General features: G+C 43.8%; 1 protein-coding gene across 1 annotated transcript in view; it reads right to left on the bottom strand.

The window, feature by feature from the left end:
* Window positions 1–17,339, bottom strand: part of LOC115152086 (SH3 and multiple ankyrin repeat domains protein 3-like) — a 168,863-nt gene that overhangs the window by 87,926 nt on the left and 63,598 nt on the right. The window contains exon 3 of the mRNA XM_029696595.1: window positions 264–335. Within this exon, the coding sequence (XP_029552455.1) occupies window positions 264–335 (72 nt within the window). The remainder of the gene's footprint in view (window positions 1–263; window positions 336–17,339) is intronic.

The raw sequence follows: 17,339 nt of genomic DNA, 5'->3' as shown, positions 1-17,339 counted from the left end.
AACTGACGGATTTTAATTTAGATTTTTTTATTATGTTACTTAGATTGAAGCACCAGTTTGTCAATCGACTCTAAGGGGTTTAACCTGTCTCCTCTCCTTCATATACATTGATTGAAGTGGATTTAACAGGTAACATCAATAAGGGATCATAGCTTTCACCTGGATTCATCTGGTCAGTCTATGTCATGGAAAGAGCAGGTGTTCTCGGTGTGGAACACAGGTGTGCAGTCTTATCTTGCTTGTGTGTGTATGTGTGTTCTTACCTTGGTGTGTAGTTTGGAGAGCTGCTTGTCATCCAGGTGCGTCTGTGTGTAGACACGTCTCTTATAGCGGAACTGGGAGAGGAACACAGAGACCATACAGGTTTACTGGAATAAACCTATTAGTTAGTTCGTTAGTTAGTCTGCTAGTTCATTAGTAAGAAAATAGAACATATCTAGAGAAAAGTAAGTTAAAAAAAGTAAGTTATCTTCTGCCTTCCATTCTCAACTTGTCAACAGCCCGGACGTTTATTAGTTTGGTTACAAACCACAGATTTGATAAACAGGTGTCATTGAACACTGTCAGACTGTAGTTAAAAACTGTAAACCTTGGGGTTGAGAGGTGGTTGTGTGTTTGTGTGTGTGTGTGTTTTATGAGTGTGAATCTATGGGAGAGCAGAGGTTAGTGAGGCTGGAGTAACCTATCACTCATATTTATAAACTCCTTCCTTGAGGGAGGGAAGGACTAGTGACTGATCAATTTTATTTATGAGATTGCGGTAAAGACCACTCTCATACAACTACAGCCCTTGCCTACTCTCATGTGAAAGTGCCCTCTCCCCTCCCATAGATTACACTCCTAAAGTGCACGCACAAAGACACAATTAAATGCATTCACTTTTTTGCTTATTCCTATGCTTCCATCATGTGTGCTTTCTTATTAGCCAGGCCACTTGAGATCCAAGGCAATATTCAGCACTCATCCAGGTCCCCAGGATGTTGGGAGATGCCTTCAAAGCCAGCCACTTGGGGCAGCGGTGAGTGCTATTACCATAAAGTAGGCTTACAACTTGCTAGGGTGTTGTGGTTGGGGATGGGGGATAAGTGTATGCCGCGAGTTCTGGCTCCGAGGGTTGAATGTCAATTCCAGTGTAGAAATCCATTTTAGAAATTTGGCGTTTATTTATAACACATTTGAAATTTTGTCAGAAAGTCATTTTAATTTCAAGTTAAAGTGTACTGTTAGCTAGCTAGCTAATGTTAGCTGGCTGGCTGGCTAGCTAAAGTTATGTGTATGATCTGTGTAGTAATATTATTTGTATCTCATAGCTATTTGCATTGCTAGTTATAGCCTAATGTTAGCTAGCTAATATTGAACCTGGTTGGTTAGCAAACCTGCAGATTGTGGTTCATTGTTTAGCTAGCTAGCCACATGTCTAAACAAAAGACTCCACTATGCAAGTAACCATTTCAATAGAATGTTCGTGATGTCACTACGACAACTGTCGATAGATGTAGCAAGTAAATTCGCTCTGGCTATCTACTCCGATTTCAGAGCACTCATCTGAGTGTGCCAGAGGGCAGAATAACTAACAAATTTACAAACGCTCAACACCCGTTGAATATGGCTGGTGTCAGTAAAAATAGGCAAAAAAGTGTAACTAAATTGTTGCCAGCAGCACAGTTGCAGTAACCAATGCTCTGGATAACATAAAACAGCCTAACCAGCTCTGCTAGGGCGTGTAAAATGGTCAGACTGAGCTGTTCTCTCATTTGTGTCTGGAAGTAGCTAGCAAGCTAGCCAACGTTACCTAGTTAGCTTGGGTGCTTGAGTGCTGTTGTTAGGTCAGAACGCTCAGATCAACCCTACTCCACGGCCAGAGCATCCAGTGTGCGCTCTGAACGCTCAAATGTACCAACGGACAATCTGACAAGAATCTGAGTTTACGAATGCCCAGAGCACACTCTGAGCACACTCTGGCACTCCTGATTACATTTATGACACACCCGTAGTATAAACCAGCCTTTAGTCTTGAAATCTTTGGTTGTTTAGTACATGGCCTCACATGTGAATCCATAAAGAGATTTATTTAAATTTGATTTATTTTACCTTTGTTTAACCAGGTAGGCAAGTTGAGAACAAGTTCTCATTTACAACAGCGACCTGGCCAAGATAAGGCAAAGCAGTTCGACACATACAACAACACAGAGTTACACATGGAGTAAAACAAACATACAGTCAATAATACAGTACAAAAACAAGTCTATATACAATGTGAGCAAATGAGGAGAAATAAGGGAGGTAAAGGCAATAAAAAAGGCGACAGTGGCGAAGTAAATACAATATAGCAATTAAAAAACACTGGAATTGTAGATTTGCAATAGGTGAATGTGCAAAGTAGAAATACTGGGGTGCAAGGGAGCAAAATAAATAAATAAATACAGTAGGGGATGAGGTAATTGTTAAGGCTATTTATAGATGGGCTATGTACAGGTGCAGTGATCTGTGAGCTGCTCTGACAGCTGGTGCTTAAAGCTGGTGAGGGAGATAAGTGTTTCCAGTTTCAGAGATTTTTGTAGTTCGGTCCAGTCATAGGCAGCAGAGAACTGGAAGGAGAGGCGGCCAAAGGAGGAATTGGCCCTGGGGGTGACCAGTGAAATACACCTGCTGGAGCGTGTGCTACAGGTAGGTGCTGCTATGGTGACCAGCGAGCTGAGATAAGGCGGGACTTTACCTAGCAGGGTCTTGCAGATGACCTGTAACCAGTGGGTTTGGCGACGAGTATGAAGCGAGGCCCAGCCAACGAGAGCATACAGGTCGCAGTGGTAGGTAGTATATGGGGCCTTGGTGACAAAACAGATGGCACTGTGATAGACTGCATCCAATTTGTTGAGTAGGGTGTTGGAGGCTATTTTGTAAATGACATCACCGAAGTCGAGGATCGGTAGGATGGTCAGTTTTACAAGGGTATGTTTGGCAGCATGAGTGAAGGATGCTTTGTTGCAAAATAGGAAACCAATTCTAGATTTAACTTTGGATTGGAGATGTTTGATGTGAGTCTGGAAGGAGAGTTTACAGTCTAACCAGACACCTAGGTCTTTGTAGTTGTCCACATATTCTAAGTCAGAACCGTCCAGAGTAGTGAAGCTGGGCGGGCAGGCAGGTGTAGGCAGCGATCGGTTGAAGAGCATGCATTTAGTTTTACTAGTATTTAAGAGCAGTTGGAGGCTACAGAAGGAGAGTTGTATGGCATTGAAGCTCGTCTGGAGGGTAGTTAACACAGTGTCCAAAGAAGGGCCAGAAGTATACAAAATGGTGTCGTCTGCGTAGAGGTGGATCAGAGACTCACCAGCAGCAAGAGCGACATCATTATGTATACAGAGAAAAGAGTTGGCCCAAGAATTGAACCCTGTGGGACCCCCATAGAGACTGCCAGAGGCCCAGACAACAGGCCCTCCGATTTGACACACTGAACTCTATTGGAAAAGTAGTTGGTGAACTTGGCTTTCGAAGACCTTAGAAAGGCAGGGTAGTATAGATATAGGTCTGTAGCAGTTTGGGTCAAGAGTGTCCCCGCTTTGAAGAGGGGGATGACCGCAGCTGCTTTCCAATCTTTGGGAATCTCAGACGACATGAAAGAGAGGTTGAACAGGCTAGTAATAGGGGTTGCAACAATTTCGGCAGATCATTTTAGAAAGAAAGGGTCCAGAATGTGTAGCCCGGCTGATTTGTAGGGGTCCAGATTTTGCAGCTCTTTCAGAACATCAGCTGACTGGATTTGGGAGAAGGAGAAATGGGGAAGGCTTGGGCGAGTTGCTGTGGGGGGTGCAGTACTGTTGATCGTGGTAGGTGTAGGGGTAGCGGTAGCCAGGTGGAAAGCATGGAGGGCCATAGAAAAATGCTTTTTGAAATTCTGAATTATAGTGTATTTATCAATGGTGACAGAGTGTCCTATTGTCAGGGCAGTGGGCAGCTGGGAGGAGGTGCTCTTATTCTCCATGGACTTTACAGTGTCCCAGAACTTTTTTGAGTTTGTGTTGCCGGAAGCAAATTTCTGCTTGAAAAAGCTAGCCTTGGCTTTTCTAACTGCCTGTGTATATTGGTTTTTAACTTCCCTGAAAAGTTGCATATCACGGGGGCTGTTCGATGCTAATGCAGAACATCACAGGATGTTTTTGTGCTGGTCAAGGGCAGACAGGTCTGGAGAGAACCAAGGGCTATATCTGTTCCTGGTTCTAAATTTCTTGAATGGGGCATGCTTATTTAAGATGGTGAGGAAGGCATTTTTAAAGAATAACCAGGCATCCTCTACTGAGGGGATGAGGTCAATATCCTTCCAGGATACCCGGGCCAGGTCGATTAGAAAGGCCTGCTCGCTGAAGTGTTTCAAGGAGCGTTTGACAGTGATGAGTGGAGGTCGTTTGACTGCTGACCCATTACGGATACAGGCAATGAGGCAGTGATCGCTGAGATCTTGGTTGAAAACAGCAGAGGTGTATTTAGAGGGAAAGTTGGTTAGGATGATATCTATGAGGGTGCCTGTGTTTACGGCTTTGGCGTTGTACCTGGTAGGTTCATTGATCATTTGTGTGAGATTGAGGGCAACAAGCTTAGATTGTAGGATGGCCATGGTGTTAAGCATGTCCCAGTTTAGGTCACCAAGCAGCACGATCTCTGAAGATAGATGGGGGGCAATCAGTTTAAATATGGTGTCCAGAGCACAGCTGGGGGCAGAGGGTGGTCTATAGCAAGCGGCAACGGTGAGAGACTTGTTTTTAGAGAGGTGGATTTTTAAAAGTAGAAGTTCAAATTGTTTGGGTACAGACCTGGATAGCAGGACAGAACTCTGCAGGTTATCTCTGCAGTAGATTGCACCACCAACCCCTTTGGCCGTTCTATCTTGTCTGAAAATGTTGTAGTTAGGGATGGAGATTTCAGAGTTTTTGGTGGTCTTCCTAAGCCAGGATTCAGACACGGCTAGGACATCCGGGTTGGCAAAGTGTGCTAAAGGAGTGAGTAAAACAAACTTAGGGAGGAGGCTTCAAATGTTAACATGCATGAAATCAAGGCTTTTACGGTTACAGAAGTCATCAAAAGAGAGCGCCTGGGGAATAGGAGTGGAGCTAAGCACTGCAGGGCCCGGATTAACCTCTACATCGCCAGAGGAACAGAGGAGGAGTAGGATAAGGGTACGGCTAAAAGCTATGAGAATTGGTCTTCTGGGACGTCCGGAACAGAGAGTAAAAAGAGCAGGTTTCTGGGGGCAATAAAATAGATTCAAGGTATAATGTACAGACAGAGGGATGGTAGGATGTGAATACAGTGGAGGTAAACCTAGGCATTGAGTGATGAGAGAGATATTGTCTCTAGAAATATCATTGAAACCAGGTGATGTCATCGCATATGTGGGTGGTGGAACTGAAGGGTTGGATAAGGTATAGTGAGCAGGGCTAGAGGCTCTACAGTGAAATAAGCCAATAAACACTAACCAGAACAGCAATGGACAAGGCATATTGACATTAAGGAGAGGCATGCTTAGCCGAGTGATCATAAGGGTGAGGTAGTGAGGTTGGTTGGGGTCACGGCGTTTCAGACAGCTAGCCGGGCCATGGGTAGCAAGCTAGCAGAAGACTGAGGTCTGTTTTTAGTCACCTCGTGCGTTTCCGTCGGTAGATTAGTGGGGTTCCGTGTGATAGAGGGGACCAATCCAATTGGCAAAATAGTTATAGGTGGGTGGAGCTAAGGCTTTAGAGGGTGTGAACGATGCTGAATGGGTGTAGACAAAGAAGAGCTCTCCAGTAGGTGTGTCAAAATATTCAAGGGATATTTTCTCAAAAGTAGTTTATCAACATTCAAAGGAGGATTACTTTCTCGTTGACCTCAACTGCAGTGTATTGTCGTGTGTTTGGCTATGCCGGATTAAGTGATATGACATGCTAACTTATAAAATTATTTCTCTGTAATTAATATTACCTGATTAAGCAAATCATGTAAATGTAATTAACTAGAAAGTCGGGGCACCACAGAAGAACGTTTATAGAGCTGTTATCTTCCAAATAAACTCTTAAAATACTTAGTAATATTTTACAGCGATAGCAGTCAATATTAACCCTGATCTTATTTTCAGTCTCATCATGAAAGTTGTAAGTTCTTGGTTATCTTCACGAACCCTGGCTAACAAGTTAAATCAGCAATACAAAATTGGGTTTAATTATTTAGTTACTAAATACCTAACTAATCACACAGAATTACAAATACACAGAATACATATTATGTCATACAGAAAACGTCCTGGTGGACGGAACCTGTATCATGGCTGGTTACACAAAGGAAAGGGGGGTTGGGCCTGAATGAAAGAGCGGGAAGATTTAGGAACAAAGAAACAGCAGCTATGCTATCGTAAATACATTATCTTATGCATTCTAAATTACCGCCCATTTGGAAAAGGAAAATGCAATAAATATTTACTCTGAGCTGCGCTTCGGTAGATTGGTCGTAGATGCTGGCCGGGTTTGCCACCAGATCTTCCCGTAGTGGAAGAATGTCAATGGTGGTAAATTGGGTACGTGGTGGTATCTTCGTCTGTTTGTTAGACTGGATCCGTCGTCCGTCCTTTCCTAGCCCACGTTAGCAGCGGCTAACTCAACGGCTAGGAAGTATCACTTCTGTAGTGTATAAGCTCAAAGTTCATACCATTCGCCATCAAAGCTCACGCCGCGGTTGGCTTAGTTCTGTCCTTGATATGGTTTAGTTAACATGTGTGTCCTTCTGACGCAGGCTGCAGACCTCCCGTACTGGAACCCGTGAATGTCTTTTCGTCAAAGACTTATATAGTGGAGAGGAGGGAAGGAGGTGTTTCATCGTTTATAACCCGTCTCTTCACAGGGTTGGCCACTGATCGAGCAGGGCACATTCCTTATGAAAACCCAATTCTCTCATTTGGAAGCTAAAATTACATTTAATCTCCTAACAAACAATTTCAATATCAAACATTTCAATTGCATAACAATTCCATGTGACTCTGATAACTAGAGGGTGTATACTTTCTCAGGTACAGTTTATGTCATCCTGTCATCAATCATAATGTCTCAGATAACAATGAACTGACATACATACTCATTACGTTATCAAGCATATTTCCAACTGGTTTTATTATCAAAAGATGGTTCCTTTTCCCCATTTGTTTGATGTTCCCAGACTCTCTATATTTAACACAGGCTATTCAAGTCCTTCAGTAGGGTCAGAGAGAGAGGGGAAGGGAGAAGGGTATTTATGGGGGGGTCATAAACCTTACCCACAGGCCAACGTCATGACAGTCCCCCCATGTTGGGTTCAATCTTGCGATTAACCTGCATGTTGTAAACCAACATAAAAATGAACGTGGGTTGTCCTGGTTGTGGATCATCGTTGTGGTCCCCATCTGGCGGTCGACCCGGGTAGGGTGTCTGCAAATGAAGAAGTCCGCTCCAAGGCTGGGCAGCAGATGTCCAGTTGGTGGTTGCTATTGCAGTCCCCCCTCTGGTGGTCGACCCGGGTAGGGTCTCTGCAAATGAAGATGTCCGTTCCATGACTCGGCAGCGGATGTCCGGATTGGGATCGCCGTTCCGGACCCGTCATCTGGTCGTCCAGACTGGAATATCTGGGCAGTAACTTAGGCAGAGGTTAACAACGCACACACACTCATGAAATATATCATTACATTTCCTCCCAAATGAGCGGCGTTGTGGCACTAACTGATGGTTGTATGGGGGAGTTGTTTATGGCTCTATCACTTTCTATGTGCCAAAGAAAATGAAACAAAATTAATGAAAGCATAAACAAAACAAAATAGTTATGCCACCTTAATCATCTAATTGGACTGTATTCTATCTACGTCCATGGTCTTGGTGTAATAAATATATCGCATAAGCTGGTCTATTGCACAACACTTATCTGCTGATACAAAATACACATTCTATGTTGAACTGATACTAGCTATACACGCACACCCAGAAACAGATTGGCCGACTTAGACCTTACACAGCACTGATAAAACAGGAAATGCCCTGATCACAGGGGCCAACGGCCAGTCTCGCAATAACATCTTGTGACTACAGAGATACACAGACAATGACTCAGCACAAAATACACACGTACACACACACACAAACCCATCCCAGAGGGCTGGGTCAGCGGAACAAAGAACACACTCATGGACCAATGGGAAGTCGACACCGACCCGAGACCAGATCGTCACTCCACTCATCGACCAGTCAGGAGGACGAATCTACAAGACTCAACATACGTCATTACATTACAATCATATTGTATAAAACAGATGCACACTATGTTTCGGGGCTCTCTTCCGCTAGTTCCCTAAGAGCTAAACGAACAAGACCGTGCACGTTTTGCCAAATATCTTTGTCTCTTAATAAAGCTGCCTTACTATAATTGAATCCACCCGGTCCAGCGTCTTGACTTGGTCTCCTTCTCAAATAACTGATCATCAACATTGGCAAAATGACCCTATCATGGCATTGTCTAATGTCATATCTAGGGCTTTCCTAATTTGCGGGGTGGCGCTTAGGGTACTATCCTAAGTTGACAACTATATGATAAGTCTACAGCTGTAAGGCACTAGTTTTGGGCAGTCTACAGGATGACCTATGGACTTCTGGTTAGAAAACTGGTGAGTGCTGTAGAGTCAAAGGCCTAGAAGTAAATGTTCAACTTTACTAAGGCTGGTATTTTGCTTGGACCCTTAAGTGATCCTAGCATAAATCCTAATTGGATGTTCCGTTGTGCATGTGCGTTTATGCTTACACAATCGCGCATGTCAAGGGAAGAAAACCAAGTATCCTGGCAGATTACAACTTGTTCAGAATGAGTCTGACGTAGTCAAGTAATTTTCAGGTCAATGCCTGGAGGTCAGTCAGAATTGGTGTCAAGGGAGTCTGTAGTAGTTTTCTACAAGTCACGGTGTCTTCCACTATTGTAGTGGCGGTAGGTATGAAGTCTATTTCATAGCTATGTTATCCACGGAGGAGCTAACCTCACGACGGAAGTACTCTAAGTATTAGACCAGTCGTACGTGGTGTGATCATGGTTCATGACTTCTAATAACTTTTCTCCTGAACGGAGGGTTCTATTTATTAGTGGCATGTGTTAACCATTGGAAGAGTGCAATGGAGATTCCCTTCCCCGTGTTGCACTCTGAGTGACTCCTATGTCGCTATTATCAATAGCAATTTAACTTGTGAGGTTACTAATCCTCTTACTGAGTGTTGCTGGACTGACTGTGGTATTGGTACTGGTATTCAAGGGGTCCAGTTGTCCTACCGATTTATTCTGAAATATTATCTACCGGAACACATGATTGGAGCATATTACTAGTTGTATTGTAGTTGAACCTACACATGGCAAGGAATGATTATTGTTGCCATTTGTTTTGGAGGTGGACAAGTCCATTGGACTTCCTTTACGACCAGTGTGGTACACCTCAGTACTATCTTAGATGTGTCCTAAGATAATCCCCGTCTAGGGGTCTGTCTGCTCCTCACTGTTCTCATAGGGGAGTTTACAACTAGATTTGATTTATGCTCTGGCGGCCTCGTACGGTGTTGTCCGTAGTCTCGACCCCCCCACCGGCCTCGATGAGGCTCATCATGGGTCTGGGCTACTATTCCCCCCCTTTGTGTCTCGGGACCCCCCCACCAGCGGGTGGTGTTGGTGTCCGAGGCGCAAACGAAAAGGTCGGACCCTATGTACGAGTTGTCAGTGGCCGCGTTATTATGAGAATGGCTGTAACCTTTCAACCAAATCTCCTGGTGTTTGTGCTTCCACACCCTCAGTGGCTGTCGAGGTCTGTCAGTCACCACCGCGTCCGCGTGTGGCGACCTCTTCAGTACCTGCAAACTGAGATGAGGATATCGGTCTGTGATATCGCAAAGTGTTTCACCAGTGGGAGTCATCGGGTCAGTTGCTGGACTGACGCCATTAGTGTCATTGTAAGGGGTGACAGTCCCCAACAAAGCAGAAGGTGTATCATCGGAAGCAGAGTGTACTCTGCACATCAATGTTTTTCTTGCTGAGACGGCCGCAGTGCTTGCGGAAGTGTCCGAAGGGCCAGAGAAGTTCGTCTCAACTACCGTATTGCACGACTGCAAGAAGGAGGGAAGTTGCTCATTCACAGAGACAGCTGGCTCGAAATCATGAAAATAATGGTCAATCAGATTGGCTGATGGAATGTGTCGAGATATCGTAATATCTCCTTGGATCGGATTCTGCACCAAGAGGTTTCTACATGTTTTTTTTCCCAAGGGGTGCATTTGACAGATACCCCTCGTGAAGGACTGCGTTGCAGCTAGCGTTAGGGGAAGACAGTGTGGTCAGTGGAGAAGGCACTGTCGCCTGTGACCATACCTGGTTGGTTTTCCAATCCATCAATGGGAGTAATCGATCCATCAAGTCTGCTCCAAGTAGCAGGGTTACAGTTTCGAGGCTGGTAACATACACAGGGTGAACGAGCGATACGTCCTGGAAGTGTAGTTTCAGCATGACTCTCAATGTGAGAGGCGAGGTAGTCTGAGTGACCCCTCGAAGTGTAGTGTCGCATCGTTCCACTTTTAACCAACGTTTAGTTGGCTTCAAAGCCCTTTTGAGATCATCAAACAATGTTTGAGAGATGAGTGATATTGTCGCACCCGAATCAATTAGCGCATGACAAGCTAAGCAGTCCTCCAGGACTGTTTCCAGGTATGGCCGTTTAGATTCGTGGTTAGTGGACATATTCCCCACAAAGTGGAGTGGTTGTTCGCCACGACGTGATGTGCCATGTTTGTTCAAGATGGAAGCAGATTGACTTTTCCGATTTTGAGTGGGCTTGGCTTTAACGAAGCGTTTGACCTTTTTCTTCGCAACTTTTGTATCAGAGTCTATAGATAGAGCCCGGGGGCTTGTTTCTTGATCAAGCGGGCCCTGGATAGGGTCTTGAATGAGAGCGGGAGAAATTTGAACTTTAACGTCCTTGCTATGGGTGTTAACTCCTGCGGACCTGGTGTCCGGTAATTCCCCGTCTAGTCCTTGTGACTTATCTTTTACCCTTTTCTCAAATTGTTCTCGCTTAAATTCTTCCCATAGTAAGACTTCTGGAGAACATTGGTCTACGTTTTGATCGTCCTTCAACCCTTTGTTACCCTTGTGCCCTGACACTTTTTGTGGGTTGGGTGCAGGAACGTAGCGAACGGGTCGATTGTAGCGGTAGTCATGTTGATGGCTACGTACTTTACAGTTATTTCGACCGCGGAGGTTATTGGAATCATGGTTTCGTGGTAGAAACTGTTGTTGTGCGTCATCTCTCGACGCTCCAATACCTGATAATGCACCCTCTAACTGGAGTGAGTGCTCCTGGTTAAACTTCAAAACCGAGTGGTCAGGGCTCTTAGCGTTGCGAGCTTTTGATGCCTCAAAAGCTGTGCTTGCAAGCTCTCTGAGTTGTAAGATAGGCAAGCCAACGTGGGCTGCAGGGCCCAAGTAGGTAATGAAGGTGGGATACATGTTCGACAGAAACATTTGTTTGAATGGTAACAGCTCTTCCATTCCTGTTTCCGTGAGTAGGCCAAAGTAAGCTGAACGAAGCCTATGATAGAAAGCTTGTGGGTGTTCGTTCCGAGCTTGTTTGACCGTGTTAGCCAGTGAGCTATCGTGTTTGCGAGTCGCAGAACCACTGAATTCTAATTTCAAAGCTGTGGCAAGTTTAGCGTAGTCATTTAGCACGTGTTGCTGTTGTAGGCGAATGAACCTCGTCACGTGTCTATTCGACGTTCGCTTCAACAGGTAAACCCTGTCAGAACCCGTAGCGTTCGGGTAGCCACCCAACGCGTCCTCTATGACAGCTAGGAACGTCTCAGTATCGTTTGGCTGACCTGGAACGGGATCAAAGGTGGGGAAATTCTTGACGAGTTTGTCAAGGTATTCCGCACCAAGCGGGCGGAGAGGATTGGCCTCATCCTGTGGAGAAATTGGGGCCGACAGGCCAAGAGGAGAAGCCAAGCTTTGGATTTGTTGGCCAAGAGGCTCCATGTTACTCAGTGCCGAATGGCCAAGAGGAGAAGACTGAGGGACACATGATGGAGGCAATGTCTGAAACCTATCATCTTCACTCCTTTGAGTACCGGACTCCGGTTGCTTGGATGGGTAGTCATGCTGTAGAGCGTGACCATTCTGGACTTCCTCCAGATGGTACCTAAGGGTGGTCTTCTGCTGCATTGCAGAGTCCACTTGAGCGCTTAGAGTACCAATTTTGGACACGTGAGTGTCACACCTGCTCCTTTCGGTCTCAAACTTATCTGTCATGGTTTGCAGATAGAGGTCTCGAGTACGGAGCAAGAGATTCAGTGATGAGATTTCCTCTGCTTGCTTAGAAATCAATATTTCCATCCTCATCACCTGAGTTCTCTCATCATTCAATTGGTCAGCAACTTCAATAAGTTCTGCTGATTTATCATCCAACTTTGTCACTGTGTTCATTAACTGATCGTCTTTGGTCTGCAGCGCTTTGAGGAGCACCGTGTTATTTTGAGTAACATTCAACAAAACAGCATGCATGTTGTCAAGTTGAGCGCTCCTGTTTGTAGATAACTCTTCAGATTTATCTAGTTTGGCGTGGACATCATCGTATCTAGTTTTGGCTAAATCGAGTTGTTCCTGTAGCATATGATTTTGTTGAAGAGCTTGTGCTCGTTCATCATCATAAGTATTTGCAATTACTTTTAATTGTTCCGATTTCAAACGCAGTTCCTCGACTAGCAGAATGTTTTCATTTCCTGCTTTTGTCAATAGTTGCTCAGTTCTCTCCACCTGTGCCCTCATGTTAGCCATGTCTTGCACGTGCTTCAGCTGTGCACTGTGGTATTGGATCGATGCCAACCTTTGATGGCGATACATAAGTGCTAAAGTGGAGAGAACCGTCACAAAGCCTGTGTTTGATGGTTGATTTTGGACAGCGTTCGCAATTTCGGCTGATTTTTCACTAATGGCATAATTAGGGTTGGTATCGCTGCTGAGGTCAGAGATCAATCCTTTTATGGGTGGAGGTTCCCTAATTAGCGGAGGAGTGGTGACCACCTCCTTTGGTAGCTTGCACATTATTAGAAAAATTTAGAGGAAAAATGTTCCTATTTTATTCAATGTTTGGGTTGGAATTCATTGGAAGCTGCAAAGACAAGTTTAATCTATTTATAGATGTTGACGAACCATCAGTACTGTACCAGTAATGTGGAAGTTGGATGTGAATGAATTTTGCAAAAGCAAATTGAATGAATTAATCAATGCCAATGATTAATCCTACCTGGGTAGGCTATCTGGGTATTAAACTTGAATTAACCTTAGAGGTTGCTTCATCCAGGTTAATATGAGAAGTTTTAAAAGTGTCTCATTTGATTGGAAGAACATTAAGGTATGTTCAACAATTTAACTTATTAAATTGAATGAGATGATAATCCATACAATCTCCATTGATTGGATATCATAAGTGTAAACAGTAGATCAAATGTTGGCACACTTCCCACTATGGTACACTTCTTCCTTGGGCCGAAACCACATGGGATTCCCGCTGGGGCGGGACTTCTGTCAGTACTGGATTACTGAATGGGTTTTGCAAAAAACTAATTTTACTGATTGATCAATTTTAATGATAAATCAAACCTGTATAGGCTATTTGGGATTTAAACTTTAATTAACCTGAGAGGTTTATTCATCTAGGTTAATGTGGAAAAAAGATTACAATGTCTCATTTAGAAAACTCATCAATTTGGATATTTTTTTTTTTTTAAAGATCCACTTGAGAATGTAAATCTGGCAATTTCACTTATTAGTTCAATTGAATAAGACATCGATATCCGTCTGGATATCATGAGTAACGACTTGAGTGTCACCTGACTAATTATTTGAAGAAAAGTACTGGTGACTCTCATAGGGGAGTCTGCTGGCACACGTTGAAATCAACGGAAGTACCCAGGGCAGGACTTTTGTTCCGCAAGTCGGATGAATTACAATGTGGCACAAACAAAATGGCTGTTTTCCCTTTTGTTAGCTTAGCATCTCGAGCAAGCTAATGCTACTTGATGCCTGAAAAATGCTCACATAGGATTCCCTTGGCAAGGGAAAGGTTTTACTTATAACGTATTATGTTCAAACCCTTTTCGGCGATATTTGACGATGTTTTAACCGGAACTCGCGTTAAACAACAAAATGCACCGTGGTCTCCTCGCATCGAAACGCAAGAGACCGACAGAGAGATACTTATAAACTGGTCAAGCTAATCTCTCCTAAATTTCAATCGGCTGGGTCTTTGTCCTCGCTCGAGAAATTAATAATGACCTAGCCAACACGCGTCTGAAACGCGCGAGGCAGAAATAGCCCTGCGTTTGGCCAAACGCGCTATTTATCAGATAGCTTTATCAGCCCTCATACAGAACTGTATAGGGTATGCTACCCACTGACTACCTCAGAGCACAACACTGAGGCGATTCTCCAGAGCACACACGCACCAATAATTCCGATCTACAATTCCCATAATGTATATAATCAACTTGGTATATTATGTAATCTGCTTTTCAATTTTATATAGGCTGAATCAAAATGAAAGCTTCATCCTATTTTAGATTCCTCGCACGGGGGCTCCATTATGTCGTGTCTTTGGCTATGCCGGATTAAGTGATATGACATGCTAACTTATAAAATTATTTCTCTGTAATTAATATTACCTGATTAAGCTAATCATGTAAATGTAATTAACTAGAAAGTCGGGGCACCACAGAAGAACGTTTATAGAGCTGTTATCTTCCGAATAAACTCTTAAAATACTTAGTAATATTTTACATCGATAGCAGTCAATATTAACCCTGATCTTATTTTCAGTCTCATCATGAAAGTTGTAAGTTCTTGGTTATCTTCACGAACCCTGGCTAACAAGTTGAATCAGCAATACAAAATTGGGTTTAATTATTTATTTACTAAATACCTAACTAATCACACAGAATTACAAATACACAGAATACATATGATGTCATACAGAAAACGTCCTGGTGGACGGAACCTGTATCATGGCTGGTTACACAAAGGAAAGGGGGGTTGGGCCTGAATGAAAGAGCGGGAAGATTTAGGAACAAAGAAACAGCAGCTATGCTATCGTAAATACATTATCTTATGCATTCTAAATTACCGCCCATTTGGAAAAGGAAAATGCAATAAATATTTACTCTGAGCTGCGCTTCGGTAGATTGGTCGTAGATGCTGGCCGGGTTGGCCACCAGATCTTCCCGTAGTGGAAGAATGTCAATGGTGGTAAATTGGGTACGTGGTGGTATCTTCGTCTGGTTGTTAGACTGGATCCGTCGTCCGTCCTTTCCTAGCCCACGTTAGCAGCGGCTAACTCAACGGCTAGGAAGTATCACTTCTGTAGTGAATAAGCTCAAAGTTCATACCATTCGCCATCAAAGCTCACGCCGAGTTTGGCTTAGTTCTGTCCTTGATATGGTTTAGTTAACATGTGTGTCCTTCTGATGCAGGCTGCAGACCTCCCGTACTGGAACCCGTGAATGTCTTTTCGTCAAAGACTTATATAGTGGAGAGGAGGGAAGGAGGTGTTTCATCGTTTATAACCCGTCTCTTCACAGGGTTGGCCACTGATCGAGCAGGGCACATTCCTTATGAAAACCCAATTCTCTCATTTGGAAGCTAAAATTACATTTAATCTCCTAACAAACAATTTCAATATCAAACATTTCAATTGCATAACAATTCCATGTGACTCTGATAACTAGAGGGTGTATACTTTCTCAGGTACAGTTGATGTCGTCCTGTCATCAATCATAATGTCTCAGATAACAATGAACTGACATACATACTCATTACGTTATCAAGCATATTTCCAACTGGTTTTATTATCAAAAGATGGTTCCTTTTCCCCATTTGTTTGATGTTCCCAGACTCTCTATATTTAACACAGGCTATTCAATTCCTTCATTAGGGTCAGAGAGAGAGGGGAAGGGAGAAGGGTATTTATGGGGGGGTCATAAACCTTACCCACAGGCCAACGTCATGACAGTATGATATACAATTTTCTAGCTCTGAGTCTTTACTTTTTGTGAGGATCAACGCTGGATACAGGAAGCAAGTACAGGGAAAACATTTAATAAATTATGGACATGAAACAGGACAGAAACTGCGTCTGTACAGGGGACAAAGTAACGATATCAATGCAGACACCGGGAACAAACAGAGGAAACAGACAGATAAAGGGGAGGCATTCAAATAATGATGGAGTTCAGGTCGGTCCAATGAGACGCAGGTGTGCGTAATGAAGGGGTCGGTTGTGCATAATGATAGGCAGTCAGGCGCCCTCGAGTGCCAGAGTTTGAGAGTGGGAGCAGGCGTGACACTCATCCAATGTAAAAAAACACAATTTCAAGTTTGCTACATAAGACCAAATCGAGCCGGTAAATGTACCACCGTCCAATCTACAGCAACAGCGTGATGTCATCCCTTCAGCATGGACCAACATCCCTGTAGAACATTTCTGACACCATGTGTAATCCATGTCCTGAAGAATTCAGGCTGTTCTGGATGCAAAGGTGGGTCCGACCCGGTCCGACCCTAGATGGGTGTACCAAATAATCTTCCTAACCCTGGCAGTCATTCGGAATGCAGATTGCGGCTGAATAAAATATCCAGTTGTTGGATTGTTAGACATCACTTTGCAAGCAGCATAATGTGACTTGCTGCTGGTTTAGCGGGTGACCAGTGTCCAAAATACTGCAACGGCTGATCACCAGCAAAAACACAACAACAGATGGTCACCAGAAAAAAACACAACGAAGGCTGGTCACTAGCGAAAACACAACGAAGACTGGTCACCAGCAAAAATACAAGCCTGGATTCAAGCCTATGCTGGTCTATGCTGTTTTTTTCATCAGGGATGGATCTTCATGAGAGACAAATACCATAGACCATGGCCCTTGGCTTACTGTACACACACAGACACACACACAGACAAACACGCGAGCACACACCCACGATACGCACATACACACAGCATAGCCCTGGGTAGTTAGATATTTCTAAATGTGCAGGGCCTCTCACAATGAGTTCAATAAAACACCAGTCAGTTATGACTGCCTGACATACAGTACACACAGACACACAGCTACATACTATACTATACAAACGCACAGGCAACCACAAGCCAGAACAGCTTCAATGCACCTTGGCATAGATTCTACAAGTGTCTGGAACACTTTTGGAGGGATACGACACCATTCTTCCACGAGAAATTCCATCATTTGGTGTTTTGTTGATGGTGGTGTCTCAGGCGCTAC

This window comes from Salmo trutta, chromosome 17 (assembly GCF_901001165.1).
Source record: "Salmo trutta chromosome 17, fSalTru1.1, whole genome shotgun sequence".
Lineage (NCBI taxonomy): Eukaryota > Metazoa > Chordata > Actinopteri > Salmoniformes > Salmonidae > Salmo > Salmo trutta.
Note: the sequence above shows the minus strand (reverse complement) of the source record. Positions and strands in the feature narration are given on the sequence as shown.